Source organism: Micrasema longulum, unplaced genomic scaffold (assembly GCF_059751315.1).
Source record: "Micrasema longulum isolate JH-2025_06_02 unplaced genomic scaffold, ASM5975131v1 h1tg001009l, whole genome shotgun sequence".
Lineage (NCBI taxonomy): Eukaryota > Metazoa > Arthropoda > Insecta > Trichoptera > Brachycentridae > Micrasema > Micrasema longulum.
In genome coordinates, this window is record NW_028278197.1 from 154875 (window position 1) to 173365 (window position 18491).

Consider the following 18491-nt stretch of genomic DNA (forward strand, 5'->3'; position numbering starts at 1 on the left):
AATATGATTAGCGCAATCTACCCATAAAACTCTACTTTGTGGTCTAAATTCAATTAGATTTAACATCAAGCCCCTTTCCACCATCAGAACTCAGCGTTTTAAAGGCTGTCAGCAGGTGGGATAAAGAGGATATGGACGAAAGTTACAAAAGTACACTACAAAACCCGGATCAATGGAGAAAATAATATTTCTTGGATTTTTTCTTGCAACTGGTGGAAATCGATCACATGACGCCAATTTCAATGCTCGCATAATGTTGGACCGAGAATCATTACGGGGTTTCGTTTGGTATATATAACATTATTATAAGAACTTTCTTTTTCCATGTCTTCACTATAAAAAGTTACATTATACCAAAACTTGAGATCATACAATATTCCTTGAAACTGTCTCCACTTTTTTATGTGTGCTCTAATAAAAACAATGTACATATCGATGGTCCCTATTAACAATCTCGGTTCTGCAAAATGACTACTTTTGAGTAGAGCAGTTCAAAGCTAGTTTTACCAACACTGTTGCATGGACAAAGTTATTACTGCCGACAATATTAGCCTAGAAACTGACTAAATAACATTATGTTCAATCAAATAAATTATTGTATACAATATAACTTTTTTTGTAATTATATTTATATAAATAAGTGAAAATTGGTAAAAATGTATACCCGGCATTGTTAATAGGGACCATTGATATATTTCATTCAAAAGTTATTTAACCTTCTGTCGGAATTTTGTTTTTTTTTTCTTCTTTTGTAAAATGTTAGTTTTGATTTTACACTTCTCAATTGTAAATAAAGAGATAGCAAATCACAACACACATACAGACATTACATATGTATTTCCTTAGATCACAATCATCATCCTCCTTTCCGAACACAGTGAAACGCAGAGTAATTCGATCATCTGTCACATCAAGGTAAAGTGACCAGTCTTACGCTTTAGGTGCCAGTCCAGGAATTATGAAATATTGCAGTTAAGTTAAATAAATCCTTAAAATTAATATTCCACGTCCACCCTGTCGGGAATCGAACCCAGGACCTAAAGAATGGTAAGAGAACTTGTCAACCTTATCTTCAAGGTGGAATCTCTACTCGATTTCTTTATTCAGGACTTTTACCTGAGCAGCCATCAAGTGGAAAACACTTATCTAGAGTTCTGGTCCTATTTCACACACAGAACCGTATTCTTCATCCGCCTGGACAAAGTTAAAATTCACATAACTCCACAGCTATGACACAGGCCGTCGGTGTTATTACTTGTGTACTTGGAAATGGTGAAAAAAAGACGACGAGAACCTGATGCCTTGTAAAGTAGGCAAGTGTGGTTAAGGCTCTCGGGAGGCATCCATAGCACATGGCCAAGCCAACCGTATCGCCTCCACTTGGTGACAGTTGTCACCGGAGTTTGCTGCGTTCGTTCTCGTCAAAAAATGCGTCCTGACAAAAACACCTTGTTTGGCCTTGATAACTGTGACATCAAAATTTGTGATTATATTCTATTGAAATTGAAACGGACACAAAGTTCAAAATTTACCCAAATCGTGATTTATTAGGGGCGTGGCCAATGCAATGAACAGGTATTTACTATACCTAGTGAGAATAGTCAGTGCTTGATGTGTTTGCTTATATTTTAATTTTGCTCATTTGCATATTGTTTTACCTTCTTTACTGATTTGCAAACAGAATATAATAGTACCACGCTAATAAAGAATGCTGATTTTCGGCACTTAATGGCCCGTTTTTGCGGAAATTCAAAATTATAAATTTAAAAATGCTTTTTACGCTATTAATAAGTAGTAAAACGTTTTTTATACTACTTGACAGTATTTCATAGATGCTCATTAATTTAAAATTATTTTTAGCCTTTCCCTTACTGTCCTAAAAACACCCGGGCATTACGGTGCTGTGTAGTCACTACACATTTAAAAAAAAAAGAGATTTAAAAAGGGAAAAATGAAATATCTATAGGGAACGGCTTTAATTAACCATAATTTAATTCAAAGATGATAATATTTTAAATTTAACTGCTGAAAACATGAAAAAACCATTGGGTATCGCTAACGACTCGGGCAAAACGTGCACCCGCGCCAACTTCCCGAGAACTACTAAGTAGCTAGTACTGGGCTACGTGACTAGACATGTAGTGGACGTGTAACGCCAGGTGTTATTGGTATACTGTGAGTATACTTTTGATGATATTTGTAATTTATCCCCGATTTCCGATAAAATGTTTTTTTTGTGCCTAATGAGTACTTATTATTTAATAACAAATTATTTCAGTCGATACGTAAAAGTGTAATGGAGGAATACTGAAAATCTAAACCCGATATTTATTATATTTATAAAGATATTATAGTTATTAGACGCAATGTGTACTAGCTACACATCACCGCGCACCGGGGAGGGAGGCTCAAAGTAATATTTTCCTATTGTACGGCAAAGTTTCTCAAAAATGTATGAAAAGGCTAATAAAAACGATTTTCAACTATAGCATTGTTAAATTGTGATAAATTTCCAGCTTCCGGGAAGCCATTGTTTTACCGTTTAGTGTATTTCGACATTACGGGACGACAGAATAACTCACTGACGAAAACTAGTGAAGTCACAGGCGGGGTAATTTCAAAATTACAAAACTTTAAAAAATCTTAGCGATGATAATACGATATATAAAAACAAGAAAAACAATTTTTGGCTTAGCTTGATAGTCTATTAACGAATAAAAACATTTAAAAAATCACTGAACTTCTTCATACACCATTTTCATTGGGCATCTGGTGCAAAAAAAAAACATAAAATTACATTAGTTTGATTCAGCACATAAAATATGATAGTATTGATTTTATTATCTAAAGTAGCTAAAATATAAATTATTCATCTATGGTCCTTAAAATATAGCTTGATTAAAATGACAGCTGTCAAACTAATGTCACTAGTGATGGGAAATTTTATCAGTTTTTTCATGCAAACATGAAACTCTGTTTCCGAAAATTGATATAAAAACGCAAAAACAAGCCTATTATAGTGTGTTTAAGACAATTATTCACCCAAAAATAAGACATTTATACTTTTTTTCATGAACAACATCACATGAATTATTTTTTTATTCAATCAATTTATCCCATCTCTTAAATTTTTTTTTAAATGATGTAACCTTGTAAGAATGTCGTTAATAATAATTAAGTTTATTTTAGTTTTTTTTTTTTGTTTTAAAGCTGATTTTACGCATTTATGTTGATTTATATATATGTCAAGCATTGAATTAAAAAAATAAATTAACATGCCAGATACTAATGATTTTTCGTATGCCGATATAAATCACTTCTTAGATGTTGCTACAAAGTTATGTCGTCACTTTTGCTGATGACTGTCATTCTAATCAAGCTATATTTTGAGGACTATAGTTCTTAATGGACAGATTTTATGTACACAAAAAGTTACCATTAACCATACAGAACAATTAAAATGAAATACAAAATATAAACAAAAACAATGTACATCATTTGAAAACTAGGGATGAACAGATATGCGCTTGTGCCTTTAAGATACTGATAGTGAAATTAAAAGGCGTAATCTGTAAATAAGACACAAACGAAGTTGCTTACATAAATTTAATGGACATCAAGTAAAAATCAAAATTAACTTTAATAAGCTGAGTTAGGTTTTCTAAAGCACTAAACTCACAACGCATTGGTGTATCAGCAAATAAATATCTCCGATTTTGACATACCGGGACCACCAAAATATCACCTATAATTCGGTAAAGAATACATCCCTATTTAAAACATTACGTGAGTTATCAACTTCACTGTATGATGCATATTAACCTCAGAGTAATAAGCCGCTATCGCTGTAGAGCCGCCCGCACGGACAAAAATCATTCGAGGATTATCAATCACGATGTTAGCTAAAGCTTACAGCAAGACGATGGGCCGTAGGTACTCAGATTGAGAATTGCACTGCCACGAAACCATCGTTACATGTCTGTTGTTGAAAAAACTAAACCAAAAATCTGAAACGCTTTTGTTCTGTGCAAGCTGCGAGAGCTGTTTCTACAGCTGTGACGCATTATTACTCCGAGATATTAACATAACCTCTTATTTAAATGAGATTTAATAAAGAGGAGCCATGTTTAGTCATGTATTGCTTATGGCTGCTTTAGAATTAAAAAAATAAATAGGTTAATAATAATCAAGAAAACAACGCAAAAAATTAGTTAAAATAGCATTATTTTTTAACATTTCTTTTCCAATTTATTAGTAAAATTTAGGCACTTGGCATTTTAACCACAATCGAAATTGAATAACAGAAAATGCGCAACTCATAAACAAATTTTATGTTTTATTACGGAAAATACATATTTGACTGAACACTGATTATCAAGTTTTATTTCATTCTTCCATTACTAAGTTTTTAACCTAATCATGATTTACTTTTCATAAATACACAAAAATGGAAGGTGATAATTTCATCAATTTTTTTATACAATTTTCCAAAATATTCCTGTAGTAAATTACAATCAACATGAACTAATAATTGTTAGCCATTATTTGAATGTTTTAATTAATGGTCTGTCTTTAAACTGTATTTTTTTTAATGTTACTATATCATTGTTGACTGTTTGTTTCTTTAAAATAAATAGAAAATTAGACCATACTGAACAAACAACTTTCAATCAGCTCAAAAAAACGGAATTAAACAAAATACAAATAACACAACACTGATAAATTGAATATGATTAGATTGAAAAACAACTTATTGTAAAATATTTATATCTCTATAAACTCTGGGGTAAAAAGTATAAAATACCAATTTACTGTGTAAGCATTTTGGTAGTAAAATGAGGAAGTTCAGTGCAATGGAAAATTGGATACAAAAAATGTTTTCTTCACGTGGTAAAAATAAAAAGAGTATTTAATTGTACGGCCAAGTTTCTTTTAAAAAAATAATAAAAATGGACTACATACTTTCAATGAGCAATGATGGTGTTGTGATAGACTTCCGGTTTCCGGAAAGCCAGTCATCGATCGGGACAACTCACCGCAATAATTGAATCGGGTTGTGGTCCCGTGGCTCGTGTTGCAGACTCACGGATCAGAGGTACGAGGTTCGAACCCCAATCTACCCTAACTTGATTTCCATTTTCTAATGATGAGTTATTCGCAACTCGTTGAAAATGGTAACCAAAATTTAAATATTGGGGTATATTATAAGAACGCTAATATTTCTTTTGAAAAAAAATTACAAAACTTAAAAAATCGTAGTCGATACATGAAAATTTATAATATAAATAAAACACGAGTGATACTTTAATCCACAAATTTGGAATATCCAGTGAACGGTTTCATCGCTTTCGCGACATCTTCGAGACTGTCGTGTTTTATTTATATAATAAATTACAATGAACTTCCATCAAGAATTTTCACTTACAAACTTAAATGTTTTAGATACATGTAAACATTTTTTTTGCTGGTTTAATAGTCTATTTACAAATAACAAAATAAAATAACCCATAAATTTCCTCATTCCTTGACTGAAGATAATATTGTAAATTCAACACAGGACACAATGTTTGATATAAAATTTTATACTCTTTATTTTAGAAACGACACATTTAATCACACAGGAACAATTTATGTATGGGGATATTTATCTACTGGGGTCAGTTTTGGATACTATTGTCTATCTAAATGCCCATGTAATTAACTATGACAAAATGTAAAATGCCTTGCATCTTTTACAATATTAAGTACAAAAAGAAGTAATATAGAATAATCGAGGGCCTAATATCAAACAACACTATGTATTTCAATGAAAGCACCTACCCTTTTGCGAAACTATTCACAAAATTAGTCGGGTTGTGGTCCCGTGGGTAGTGTCCCAGACTCCAGAGCAGGAGGTATGAGATTCGAATCCCACCCCGGAAAAATTCAAAATATGTAGTTGATTTTTCAGTTGGAAAAACCAAATTATAAATGGCTTGTTTTGTGATCGGTTATGACAAGATTACGATGTTCTATTTCAGTACTGCTTTTTTTAAAGTGTTACCATAAAATGACAGTTATAAGAACACCAGCGCCCTCAATTACTTTCGACAATTTTTTGACAGATTAGTTATATTTTAGTAGTTAAAATTGATCAACATTAAGTCCTCAAATAAACCCTTCGTACGATTTTAGATTTTAAATAAACCCTTCGTACGTTGTAGAACTTGATTCTACTAATAGTTAGTGATCTTTCAATTCTTTCCTCAGATTTCTATTATTAAGTTGTTTTCAAGAGCCTTTGAGTTTATTACTTTTTAATAAGTGCAATTCGCCAAATGTGATGTGCATATCAGAGAGGAACGGAATATAGAAAGCCCTGAAGAATTTGTCGGATTTTTCCGCATCGAGAAGCGGAAGGGAAGACAGGATGGTCCAATGTTCCGTGTCCAGGGAGTAGTTTGGCTCCAGAGAAGTGGCTTCTCCAATCGTCGAGCTGACGAGGTAATGGCAGTTGGATATGTTTGTATACTGGCGAGGGTCTTCTAGATTCATATCGTTGAAATGATCTGGTGACAACATTGTAGCTGAAAAGAATAAAAATAAATGCTTCAAATAAATCCGCATTCGTAATGTCTTCCTCGGCATAGGTTTTTCCAGTGAAAAATACATTGTTGATTCAATTACATAATATATTCTTGTGAAGTATTAAATAAAAATAAATTAATGACTGCATACCTAGATAATTTAATACTTAAATAAAATTCAAATACTTTGTATGTGATTTAAATTATTTATTGACAATTCTTAATATAATTCCATTGCAATGATGTAATAACTTGTATACACCAGTCTGAAGATGCCCATTAGAGGGTTGAAAGCGCTAATTAGTCAAACAAATAAGAGGAAGTGTACCAAGTATTTTTTAATTAATAACTTACATGTAAATATAAGTTATTACATCATTACTTTCTATGTGTTTGTTTCATGTTCATGTTTCTGATAATAAATGTGTTTCGGGACGCACATGAAAGCTTGGCGAGCTGCACTAGACCATGGGGCGGACAAAATTTGAAATCTCAAAGTTGAAATATTTGGGTAAATTTTATCGTGCTGTGTGGAATTGAACGATACATGCGAAATGGGCCACTCTCTGTTGGTTGGTTTGACAGTAAATAAAAAACCTCTATGTCACAAAATTAGTTATAGTATGAATTGATTACCATTATGTACGTCCGAGTAGTACGCCGGCAGCATTCCTCGGAAGTGTGACTTGAGGAAGGCGACCTTGTAGTGCGGGTCAGGGAACAGGAAACTGGAGGGGAAGCGGTGCCAGTCCTTAGCGTAGCAGACGGTCCTCGGGCCTCCCGCCTCTTCAGGCAGACCGCGCAGAACATCCATCGGGCTGTGGTAGTTGCGGAATAGGGCCACGCTCCTAGATACACCTGGAACAGAACATATCCAACTAGGACTGATGAAAAGGAAGACACCCAGAGTACTGTAAGGGTTGCCAAATAGTAGGTTTAAAAATATATTTGTGGAAGTCGCCCGGAAACCAACCTATCATCTTAAGGACAGTGCAGAAGGTGAATCACGCATTTCCTGTACCTACGTAAAAAACAAATAATAAAACCACGCAAAATACAGATTACCTAGCACGGATGTCAAATTGCTAACAGTACGGGAAAAAGAAATAGAAATGTAATGCAATGTATTTATTTAGATAATTGTAAAAATAAAATTTTAACACCTAGTTTTACCTTAACTAATAAACAGTATATACACAATGTGTACAAAATAATTTAAAACAAAAAAATATTATTATAAAATCCAGACGCTTTCCGATGACACTCTATCTACCCATTTGAATGTTTTAATTGTTTTATTTTTATGACCTTAATTCTCCACTCGGAAGAAGAAACAGCTTCTTAGAAGCAGTTTAATTTGTGAATAAACCCTTCATAGCATAATTATTTATTGTTTTTTTAAATGATAATTCATGATAATTCAATTCCCTCTTCTAGAATATGCCTCCGTGGTCTGGTCTCCATTCTATGTCAATCGCATAAATCACATTGAATCAGTCCAACATCGCTTGCTTCGAAAAATAGCGTGGATGCTCGGACTAGAGAGAGATAATTATTCTTATGCTGAAATAGAGTCAATGTTAAATATTTCTAGTCTACAAAAACGTAGAACTAATATTGACTCCATATATATGTTCGGCATACTAAATGGTATAATCGATGTTCCATCATTACTGGGACAAGTAAAATTCAATATTCCGACTCGTAGATTGAGAAACAATGAAGTACTGTTCATCGATCAGCATAGAACAAACTATGGCCTAAATTCTCCAATGACCCGCCTTTGTCATATTGTTAACTCAAGACAAGATCTGGACTTTTTTTGTTTAAGTTTACAACGATTTAAACGAGCACTAAATAAATAGTCCAGATCTTGTCTCGATGTCCCTTATGTTTGTCAATGCTACTTTTTTTTTTTTTAATGTTTTAAACAGACAATGTCCGTTAATAAATAAATAAATAAATGCGCTTAAAATGGACAGAATTTTTTTTTTTGAAAACCTAGATAGAAAATATAAGGAAAATAGGTATGCATCAAATTTGTTACACTATGCAATGGTTACACTTGTGGAAATATTAGGAATGAAAAAATGTGTTAATCTTTACATAATTGTACAACACATTGACATTCGAATTTAGGAATTTTACAGCGTTGCCTTGTTGATTCATATATCATCCAATGACTCGTTTCGATGGAGGATTCGTTACAGATGGAGGAACATAAGAGGTATATAACAGAGTATTAAAAAAATAAAGGATAATTACATAGCAATGAAATACATATAAACAGTAAAATAGTAAACAAAAAATCTAATCTAATCTAATTTGTCTAATCAAATTTGTAACATTACAAAATCGTTAGTATTATTTGTTTAATGTAATTTTATGGTCATTTTTGTGGTATGTATCAAATTAGATACACTATGCAATTAAGGGTTAACAATATCCTGACTAGTTTTCCTTTACAGTAACAGTTTAATTTTTTTGTGAAAGTGTTTCAGCTGTTTTGGAAAAATAACTGCTTTGAAATAATAACCGTTTCTTTTTTTTTTACCATCTCTAGTGCATATATCGCACCAGAATTTGTGTACCTGGGAGTATGTTTACTAAGGATGGAAAGACTGAGAAAGATATTGAAAGGAGGGTGAGTGCCGGAAACAGGGTGAACAGGGCACTAAAATCTACTATAGCAAACAAATGTTTGTTGCAGGAGGCCAAACTAGCAGTTCACAATGGAGTTCTAGAGCCAACTCTAATGTATGGAACTGGAAAAATAATGATGAAAGTAGGTTAAATGCTGTCGAAATGCGATCCCTAGGGCGAATGTGTGGTAAAACGATGTATGATGTCGAGATCCATGAACTATGTAAGGCTGAGATATGCATAATCGACAGAATCAAGAAAGGGATGCTGGGTTGGTTTGGACATGTAGAGCGAATGGACAGCGAATGAACAGCTAAAAGGATCTACGATGCGAATGTTGATGAATGCAGAAAACGAGGAAGACTGAGAAAAACAAAGCATGATCAAGTCTATCAAATACTTGAAGATGGACATGTCAAGAGTAGAAATAATCGGCGTGCGTGCATGAGAAGATGTACGAATGTAAAGGAAGCGAGGTATGTATGCAAAGACAGGATGTGGCGTTCTATCTTCTCTATCTACCCCTATGTGGAAACGGCGTGATGGTTTGTTATATTTTGAGTGTTAAACTGAAGCAAGTGCAAATTTCACATCTTTTAGGTTGTAATACAAAACAATCACACTCGTCACAAGCTTGAAAGTACAAAAGGGAAGTAATTTTAAATTAAATAATACATAAAAAAAAAAAAAAACATAAAAAAGATTTTCAAGCAAAGTGAAATTTTCAAACTCTCATAACTCTAAACTACAGTATTTGCACATACTACGGTTTTATTCTCAAGGTGTGATATGCTAATAAATAAATAAACTTACTGAGAGTTGTGGCCACTATGATGAAAGCCACCATGACGTGTGTAGTGGAGGTCTGAGATTCCCCTTTAGAAGAGTGTCGGCTCGCAAACAGGGAGCGGAGAGCGTTGCGGTAGCGCACATACAACTTCTGTCCGCAGTCCAGGCCGATAGCTCCGCACAGACAAATCATGGAATATACCGGAAACAGGAACCTAAAAACATAATCAATAATTTATTTGAAACATTCAAGTTTGTAAGTGAAAATTCACAGTGGTAGTTCATTATTTATTTTAAAGAAACAAACAGTCAATAATGATATAATAACATAAAAAACATACGGTTTAAAGACAGACCAGCGAAGTTTCTAAATAAGAATCATACATATTAAATTGTAGTACAACTAAAGGGTGTGTTTATGTGTATTTGTATGGGAGTAAGCGTAGAGGTGTGTTTATATGTTTTTGTGTGGGAGTAAGTGTTCAGGTGCGTGTAAGTGTGAGCATCATTAAATAACAAATGGGATCGTATCGCAGCCAGAAAGAATGAGTCTTAATTTATTTTTAAATAAATTAAGGGGCATATAAAATATATCAATAGATGAAAAAAAGCATTATAGTTAGAGCAAGAACGATAGAGGAAAGAGTGTTGTGCCTAGTTAGAGCTACAGACTGGCAGATGGAATAAATACTTATTTCTTGTCACGCGAAAGGGGACATTAAGATTGATTTTGGAGAGTAGGTTAAAAGAGTCTACTTCATTATTTAATCATTTCTGTAAATAGCATAATTCAGATACAGTGCGTCTATTTTCAAGGGTAAAAAAATCCATTTTGTTTGGCAGATTGGCTGTAAGTACAAAGCGTTTTATTGTTTTTATAATCTAGGTATTTAAAAAAATTTCATTGAAGGTTTTTAATCCTTTCAATGTTTGTTATGTATTGTGGGCTCCACTCAACGGATGCAATTTCCAAATTACTGCGTACAAAACTGTTGTATAAAGTTTTTAATGCATTTGGTTTTTAAAAAGGTTTGGAAATTCTTAAAATGAAGCCCAGCATTTGGTAAACTTTTTCAACGATAGAATTTATTATGGATACAAAAGGTGATTCAAAGAGCACATTACCTTTCTTCCTTGTGTGGCTGGGAGAAAAACACGAGCAGCCAGGAGTAGAGTGGGAACAGGCTGAGCCAGTAAGGCTTGCGGGAGTATGCTCGGGGGCGACTACTCGGGAGGGAGTGGTAGACCATCAAGAGGAAAGGACACAGCAGAGCCATTATCTACAATCAAACAAATGCAACAGTCAGACCTCACGACCGGGGTTGTAACGAGCTCTGCATCCGCTTACTTTAGAAGATCCTTATCTGCATCCAGTTCCACATGAATTATTACGGATGTTTGGTGGATGCGTACTCTTTACTGATTATATGATTTTTAGTTGTTTTTTCGTTCTTTTGAATGTTTATTATTATTATTATTTAATAAACATTTAAAAGGACTTAAATATTTATTTTTTAAAGGAAGAAGAACGCAGACAAAAAGCAGTACACAAGATATAGGCGCATCAGCAAAGGCGCCTGCCTATAACGAATAATAATACTAAAATAAAAATATATGGTAACATCAGTCAGCTCAATGTAGCCAGCCAGTCAACTCAGTTCAATTCAGCTATCGCCGTTACTCTCGCGCTTCATAACCCAATTCTGTATTTTATTTAACATGTAATAAATACATATCAAACATGAACATTGTTTCTTCTGATCATCTCCAACTGGGGTAGAGCTTCTCCCGCAACAATGAACAAAATTCTACATCACTATAAACTCACCCATATGATATTGTAATTCAGGAAGCCATTCACAAAATAAAACGTCCACGACTCCACTCCATACAGGTCGGGACCTCGATCCGAGAACACGTTGTATTTAAGGAGGTTCAGTGGGGCTATCACCAGTCTGCCATAGTACAGCGAGTCGATGTACACACTGGGGCCGAGGATGAAGGTGATGCTGAGCAGCGACCAGCGAAGGAGGGTGAGAAGCTGCCCAGGTTGACGGAAACACATGTCCACCGCTATGGGCACGCCCAGGAGAGCCGCAAATGGCCAGCCTGGGGAAAATAACAACCAATAATTTAAAAACAATGCATTGGGAAACACAAATTTCATTGCTTAAGATCTGACAATAGTTTCGTTGACTAAGATCTGACACTAGTTTAAACATGTCATGTGCTCTTTTTTTTCATTTTTTATTATTAAACTGTTTTGGACGCGCTCAGAGTAGAAAATCCTAGCTAGGGACCACAGTATCTATAAGCTAAGTGCTGGACCCTCAATAAAGACAGATGTTTGCTTTCGGTTTGGGCCTTAGCGATGCCGGTGGAGATATAGAGTAGGATTGTATAGGAAAACTGATTAATTAATTAAATATGTGTAAAATGTTATCAAATGTCTTACGGTCCTAAGGACAGCTTTAATGTTTATTTGTGCTGTATATGTTAGACCACAAAAATCAGCAAAAAATGTTTATATTTAAACCTGATGATGGATAATTCTGAATACTCGAAAATTGTGATCTAACTTATATTCAACTTTGGAATTTTCTGTTAGGACTTCAAATAATATATATGTGTGTAAATCTTGAACGGTGTTTCATAGTTAAAAATGAAAAATATCAATAAAAAATTTGCTACCATTCCCTACTAAATTAAAACGGTTTTAACTCTACCCTGAACAAAAATAAGCGTGGAACTTATGAGCTTTACAAGTTAGGCCGACGATATTCATGTCCCTGAGCAGAGGGATGACAATGTCCATCTTCAAATCTGTCTTGAAGAATAATTCAATTCTAATATTAAAATTTCTCGATGTTCACACGAGTTTTATATTGATAAGAACAAGAAAATGTGTGGTGTAAAATACAGTGTTTTATTCATTTTATATTTAACATGCTGTTTCACAAAGGAAATGTGCAAAACAATAATAAATAATTTACATGTATACCTTACCCATAAGAGTACTGACGGCTACGGCTACGACAGCTAACGAATAGTTCTTTTTCCACCAGGCAGCGAGGGCCAGAGTCGTCAGGGTGGAACACCAGGCACTCGGGAGTAGAGCAGAGGCGCTGATGAAAGAGCCAGTGCTTGCCAGTGACAGAGAGAACCACAGCCGAGCCACCTGGACTCCGAATTCCTCACCGATAGCCCTGGGAATGAATGACATTCATTATAGAAACTAAAAATTAAACCGAAACCATAGTATTATTTTTAAAGGCAATCTATCCCAAAAAAGATGATTTACGCCATAAAAGAAAATTTTGATTGAATATTAACGAAGATGATCAGGAAAAAAACAATTGTAAAAGGGACTAAGGACTAAAATTTTACTCCATTTTAACACGGAAAGTATTCTATTTTTAAAATTTTTCATTAATTATAATATTTTCTTAGCATTTTAGAAATGGTATACATAACATACATAAACACTATTACATAAATGCAAAAAAAATTGCACAAAGAAATTGCCAGTGTGTGGGTATACATTTTATTTTAAATTTTAATAAAGGATACTGGAAGAATACACTAGATATAAAAAAAAGTGCAAATATTAAAACACAATTTTTTTAACATATTATAACAGAGATGAAGAACATTTAAGAAAAGGTAATATAGAAGTCTAGGCATCTACAGGACTTATGACCTGTCAATGGCTGGTTTAAGTGGCCACTTTACACACTGTGTAACATTCACCATTCTGCCTATATTGAACATCTATATTCCTTCAATTCTTTCATCTGTTGATGTTTGTGAAGTTAATATAATATATATAATGTTAATATAAACAGCTCCCCAGGGAGTTGAATCCAGTCCTTGTCTACAAAAATTTGGACAAACTCAAAATATTGTTCACAATTTTTTTGGCAATAAAAATGAGAAAATTATACGCTATTAATCAAAAAAAGAAACGAAGAATGAAAAATTATAATAAATAATTTTTATGGAATTTTAAAATGTACACATAAATGTGTATATTTTACCAATTCTGTGTTTTGTTTGTTTTTCTATTAAATACACTACAAGGACAAAGAAGCAAAACTCTCTTTTTCCTTGTCCACGGCGAGAATTGAACCCAAAATCTACGGTTTCGTTACACTGCAGAGCCCGTCAGGTGAGTCTTCTTTTGCACCCCCTGAAGTTTTTGTCTCCGACCATCACTAGTTGTTGATAATTTGAATGATTAATTATGATATTTGAAACACCTATTACATTCAATGCGAATGTGATGCTTTATGTTGCAAAAGAAGCCTAGCTCTCGGTAGACCATTGGTTAAACCTGAGGATGTGAGAGCACTTGTACATTATTTTAAGTAGTTGGAGGAGGAGAACACTCGCCCTCCACTTATTATCTTGGCTCTTTAAAATTCTAGGTTTGTAGGGCGAAATCTAATTTACGGGGACCCGTCTCAATAGATCTACACAGGCAGCAGTGACGTCAAGAGCTTATTTAGCACTGACCCCCATCTACAAGAATAAGAATACCACTCACTTGTAGAAATAGAGGTCTGCCGAGGCAGCGGCCAGAGCCAAGACGCAGCGGGTTACATAGAATGCCACGGGGGCGCCGGCCGCTTGGCCCAAGATGGCTGCCGGCGCGCCCCCTAGCCACAAGGAGGCGTACGAACGCAGGGCAAACCCGGCACTGTACTCCCAAGTTTGCAATCCCGAACCATAAACTAGAAAAAAACATATATTTATTGAATCAGCATTAACTTAAAATTATTGTGGAACCAAATCTTTGTCAGAAATTGAAAATTAAGGTACAAGGTACATTGGGCATTGCATTGGTAAAGTACATGCGGTATATCCAGATTTCCCTTTTCAGGATTTTTACCTGAGAGTAGCTATCAATGAAATTAAGTATCTCGGAATTTACTTAGATAAATATTTGAATTTCAAAACACATTCTCAAAATGTAACAAAAAAATATATATATTCATGGGAAGATTACGAAATGTAATAAATATTTAAAAAAGCGTTCTTTGGCAACCTTTCCTAGGTCTGGGGCCAAATTGTCATTCTGTCTCCGAGTCAAAAGCCGGACCAAATTATTAAACATAATAAAGTAATAAAAACTAAAATAAAACTATGTTGACAGCTTCAAATATATCTTCACTGGTAGTTGTTTCTTTTAACAGCTGAAGAGCTAATAATTCTTCTGTGATATTTATATATCGAAGAGTCCCGACTTAACACGGAATTTTCTAACAAGTCGGGACATAAAAAACATATAATTGTGTCTATGTAAAATTGTGTATTTTGTGCATTAAATAAAATGAAATAAATAAAATAAAATGAAGTCCACGTCAACTCCTCTAATAAATATTGCTTATTGTGCTGTATCAGAGGCATCTGTGCTGTCATCCAAAGCAATTGAAACTGCTTCGAATCCAATAATCCTCTCTTTTAAACTTTTTTTGATATCATCAGCCATCCTTTCTATACATCGGACAACAATACGTCTCGACAAACATATTCTCTCGAAGTATTTTTTCTTTCCAGGACAGATTATACTTGCAACGTCGATAAATTAGCAGACACTCTTTGATAAATTATTTTTTACCAAATGACTTAGAATGCTTTGCGATTACCACGAACCAGTAGAGTGGCGCCACTACGAGGACCCGTGTCATCTCCATTATTAAATCCCTTCCTGGAACTATGAATTTCTTTCTCTATTACTTCGCCGAGTTGCCCATATATGCTCTAAAAGCGCTGTAAATTTTTGTTTTGGTTTGTTTTTAAAATATAAAAAAATACTTGACCACCTCAGAATTTGATTAAATTAGGTATGAAGGTTGTTCTCATAGAGATTAGGAAAAATGATTCTCTGAAGACTATCAGTTTCATAAGACTAACAATTTCATAAAACACCCTTTTAAAAAAATATTATTTAACTATAACCCATTAGCCTCCCAAATTGAAGGTTTGACAATCTCTTACCAAAAGTATTAACTATTTAAAGGATTTTTTTTTTAATTTCAAAAATGCAATTTTTGAGAAAATCAAAATAAAAATTTTGAATTCGATTTTTCAAAAATATTTTTTTCAACAAAGTATGTTGTGCTGTACATAAAAAAAATAGCATTTAAAACTAAGTAAAATGACACCTCTTCCATATCTCTAGCTAAATTAGGAGATAAGCTATGGTGATTTCAAAATATGTCGGTTGCATTTTTTTGGTAGATTTTGGGAAAATTTAGATAGCCATTATTTTGAAACCGTTTGACATATTTGAAAAAAAAATATTGGCATTTTTCTTAATCTCTATGACAACCTTCATATCAAATTTCATCAAATTCTGAGGTGGTCAGGTTTATTCCCTGTGTTGATTTGATATGGAATGATCCATTTTTGGTTTGCTTGAGGCCGTCGACCTGAGTACCTACAGCCCATTGTTTTGCTGTAAACTATAGCTAACTTCGTGATTGATAATCCTAGAATGACTTTTGTCCGTATGGCTGGCTCCAATCTTTGTACTAAAACCATAATTTTAAATGTAAATAGAGCCAAAATGCCAACCGCTCATGTGCTCTGTAGCTCGTTATAATCAAGCTCTTATTAATTTTTCTATAATTTCCTTTGCCGAGGAACTAAAATCCTAACCACCTGTGCTCAGTAGCTGCAAGATACGTTGGGATAGTTATTGTACTACACCCTTAAGGTGAATTTTAATTGTAATTTAAATAAAAAATGCGCAATATACACAATAATACATTTATAAAAGTTACCCAAAAAATGAAGAGGCTCCCAGTAGTTGAAAACTTCGTCACAATCCGTAATGTGACACCACATTGCAGCGCAGAAACGCGCCGACAGCAGAGCTCTGAAGGCCGCAGCACCCCCCGGAAGGGATACACTTCCGGGGGCTTCCGAAACCATCACCTCTCTGCGAGATTACAAATACTTACGTTTAGCAAAATGTTAAATTGCGCATTTTGAAAATCCATTCTAACATAAAGGCTTAAGTATTTTCAAATCACTTTAATTTTTAGTTACGTCGACCGTTTTCGAGATTACTATCTCATCATCAGGACTTATACTAACTTAGAATCACGGTTCTATTCATATTATAAAATATTACAACAAAAGAATAGAATAATAAAAGAAAGAGCAAAAAAGAAGATAATATGAATCATAACAGAAATATTTTTGGAAATCACTCGATGTATAGCTAAATTAAATTAAATAAAAAGTATTTAAAAAAACACTGCTTGCTTCTGCCGCCTAGTAGTGTAATGTTTAGCAAGGTAAACTCGTGGAGTGATGGGTCAGTGGTCCAAGGTTCAAACCCCACTCTGCCACAATTCGCTTACTATTCTGACTAGTTGAAAACGGCCCCAAAATTCAAGTATTTTAATAAATTGGAAAACGCAAAAAATATTAATTTTATGCTAAAAAATGTATTTATTTCCCCCCATTCCATTTTCATTTAAAACTGTTGGGGAAATCAAAAATAAAAGATTATAGGTATTTTAGGTATATAAATAGTCATAAAATGTTATAATTATCTTTATCACGTTCATGTGAACGATCAAATAAATAAGAATGGCAAAGAAAACTAACTTAATGCTGGATTTTTAAGATTGCAGAGCTAAGCAAAAGCTGATGAGGCTATAAGATCACAATTCGCGATCACAGATAATGATTCAAAAATACAAATAGAATGTCATGAATAAAAATTGCCTCACCGGAACTCTTCATTTTTTGAGGGATGTTTTCCGATCAAACTTTTCGTTGTTGTTCTTTGTTTGATAGACGGAGCCTTTTTACTTCCATTTTTATTTTGCAAATTACGCTGCCGAATATATGAAATAGGCGGCATTTCGCCATCCAGTATTCAAGAAATTTGACAACTATACAATGACAGGTAGTGTTGTCAGTTTTTATTTTCATAGTTTAAAATTTAGATCAGATAAAATTAATTTTCCCAAAATTTAATAATTTGCAAGTAGGTACTTACTACCACTAAAACGCGTTCGTGAGGACAAGTGAGGGTAGCCAGAAAAAAATTACGCCACACACACGTGTCTGTCTTGGCACACAATCCTTGCTTCTTATACAATAATAATAGTTATCAATTCGATTCCAAAAAGCATGCGCTGTTTTACTTAAATGCTGTTTTTAATAATTGTGCACTAATTGACGAATAGATTAAAGATTATAAAAATTACAATATTAGACTGATATTTTAATCGAATGGTCCTCCCATGATCAGTTAAATTGCTTGAAATTATATATCGGAGACCTGAGATTTAAATTCCACTCTCCCACAACTTGATTCACATTTTTGAAAAGTTAGTAATCTAGATTTCACAAAAGTTTATATATTTTAATAAATTATAAAACAAAAATTAAAAAAAAAAATGTATCCAATCATGTCTTGAAAAAGAAATCAACGGTGTGTTATAAATAACTAAGGACAGTAAAGTAGCA

General features: G+C 33.7%; 1 protein-coding gene across 1 annotated transcript; it reads right to left on the reverse strand.

Annotated features, from left to right (window-relative positions):
• Positions 1-5455: 5455 nt before the first annotated feature.
• On the reverse strand, positions 5456-17923 carry Alg9 (alpha-1,2-mannosyltransferase Alg9). The gene is made up of 9 exons (XM_088232686.1): positions 17747-17923; positions 16787-16944; positions 14545-14731; positions 13005-13204; positions 11827-12107; positions 11124-11278; positions 10023-10213; positions 7203-7424; positions 5456-6566 (listed from the first exon to the last, which is right to left on the reverse strand). Exons 1-9 carry the CDS (start codon positions 17878-17880, stop codon positions 6271-6273), a joined length of 1824 nt encoding a protein of 607 aa, XP_088088812.1. The 5' UTR covers positions 17881-17923; the 3' UTR covers positions 5456-6270.
• Positions 17924-18491: the final 568 nt, after the last annotated feature.

Bases quoted from the DNA above. Each gene is read 5' to 3' on its own strand.
- Alg9 (XM_088232686.1), bottom strand. From the start codon at position 17,880: ATGCCGCCTATTTCATATATTCGGCAGCGTAATTTGCAAAATAAAAAT. The intron at 12,108-13,004 runs GTAAGGTATACA...TATTTTCCCCAG, and splicing joins AGCCGTCAGTACTCTTATGG to GCTGGCCATTTGCGGCTCTC. The intron at 7,425-10,022 runs GTAAGTTTATTT...GTTCTGTTCCAG, and splicing joins CATAGTGGCCACAACTCTCA to GTGTATCTAGGAGCGTGGCC.